This window comes from Pseudomyrmex gracilis, unplaced genomic scaffold (genome assembly GCF_002006095.1).
Source record: "Pseudomyrmex gracilis isolate BER0280 unplaced genomic scaffold, ASM200609v1 scaffold_133, whole genome shotgun sequence".
NCBI classification, from domain to species: domain Eukaryota; kingdom Metazoa; phylum Arthropoda; class Insecta; order Hymenoptera; family Formicidae; genus Pseudomyrmex; species Pseudomyrmex gracilis.
The window spans coordinates 139,541-141,325 of record NW_018020717.1 but is presented as its reverse complement, the minus strand read 5'-3'; the positions used below and the strand labels follow the sequence as shown (position 1 = coordinate 141,325).

Below are 1,785 nucleotides of genomic sequence, written 5' to 3'. Positions count from 1 at the left end.
ATGAAGGTATAATAAATAATAAAAAAAAATAATAATAATATATATACGTAGTTTTCCGCACAACATCCTGCGATCGGCTCGGATGACCGTAATTATTTCTTAGTTTAGTAACTTATCGAGCTTCAATAAGCTTTATTTGTTTTAATTTTTTATGTTCACTGAAGATGACTCAAGTAAGAGTCGAAACGTTTGCGTGCGTTACCTATATTTCATTATACGTTTTTTTGATATTATAATTAAATAAATACAAAGTTCTTCTATTTAGCTCGTAACAGACCTTCTTTTTATATTTAATTTTGTTATTGTTCTTATTTCAAGATCGTTGTACGAATGTATAAAAGAGAGAGTCCCGGCGGCGATCAATCCACTCACTTTAACCGTAAAAGTCATCGTTTCGCCGACCAGCTGAGGCTCTTCCCACTCGAAGTGAACGCGGCAGTTGCTCGGCAATAAATATTTCCCTGTGACGTACTGCAGAAGAGAGTGTTTTGCTTCGGGTGCCAGAGCGGGCTGCGTCATAGCAGCCAGAGTAACCAACCCCGCAACCGACACGGAAACCACCAACATACCACCTGGCGAATAGAACAAAGTGTTTTTTTTTTTTTTTTTTTCCGTCTCTGCGCGTTCGAAACGCGCTCGTTGAATGTTTCGGAGAAATAAAAGACCGATATGTATGTATATTGATTCGAAGATGAAAAAAAAAAACAAAGCAAACCGATTTCCGAGATTTAGTTTTGCTTCAAAACGTGCATCGCTTCGATCTTCAAACCTGGCTGCTGCTTTGAACCTCGGCCGAACGAACTTCGTATTTTCGCACGCGCGTATACTCTTCCCGTTAAATTCTATTCTGGGAAAGTCGGACGATGGACGGAGGCCGCGCGGCGGCAAACCGGAAAATTCCTTTTGCACGTTTTGCAGGAGTCAAAAGTCTAATTATAGATTCCGTTCGAATTCACGACGCGAAACTTCGAAGAAGAAGGATTTTGGTTTTTGTTGTGAAATAAAGGAGCAAGAGATTAAAAGGCGACAATATCGCCGCATATAATATACCCCATGTCCAGGCGTCTTGGTGTTGGCTGTTCTTCACAACGGCGCTCCACAGATCCGCCTTGAGGGTTTCTAAATCCTCTTTTGAAATAGGCAACGTCTGTCTGGCCTGTTTCCATCGCGGCAGATCCTTGCCAAGAGCCGTTCGCACCGCATTGTCCTCCATCCAGTACACGTCCTCCAGGGACATCACCTCCATTTGCATCAGCCTGGGGCAAAGAGTACGAATCTTTATAAAATATACATTATTCTCGAAAGTGCGCAATCCGAGGAAGAGCCGCTTTCGAAGAAGAAGACTTTAAATTTTCGCTTAATCGCGGAATGCACAATTAAACACGAGACTCGAGATAATTAACAGCAGAGGGAAAACTGCTTTCTTCTGAGACTTAAATGTTTTTTTTTTTTTTTTTTTTTTTTTTTTTTTTTTACTTTTTTTTTCATACTTTTTTAAGGACGTTCTCCGAATTATTGATTTTCCTAGGATTTTCTTTAAATTTGCGATATACATAGTTTATGATCTTATTTATAAGTAGCCTTTTTGGATAATAGGGGTAGCAATGTTAAATTCCACAAAATATGGAAGATTTAAGTTTCAATTTTTAACATGGATTTCCCATGCCGAGCCTTTGTGAAGTGGGGTTTTTTAAAGTTACTGACGACAATTTTTGTAGGATTTTTTTAAAAAACAAGTATGCGGTAGCGGAGAGTGTCTTAATTAAAATACGATTTTGAATAATA

General features: G+C 38.8%; 1 protein-coding gene across 1 annotated transcript in view; it reads right to left on the bottom strand.

The window, feature by feature from the left end:
- The window catches only part of LOC109856763 (apoptosis-resistant E3 ubiquitin protein ligase 1), an 87,334-nt gene that overhangs the window by 12,426 nt on the left and 73,123 nt on the right, over positions 1–1,785 (bottom strand). Inside the window, exons 4-5 of the mRNA XM_020432394.1 lie at positions 1,051–1,256; positions 373–572 (exon numbers count right to left, since the gene is read on the bottom strand). Coding sequence (XP_020287983.1) covers positions 373–572; positions 1,051–1,256 — 406 coding nt within the window. The remainder of the gene's footprint in view (positions 1–372; positions 573–1,050; positions 1,257–1,785) is intronic.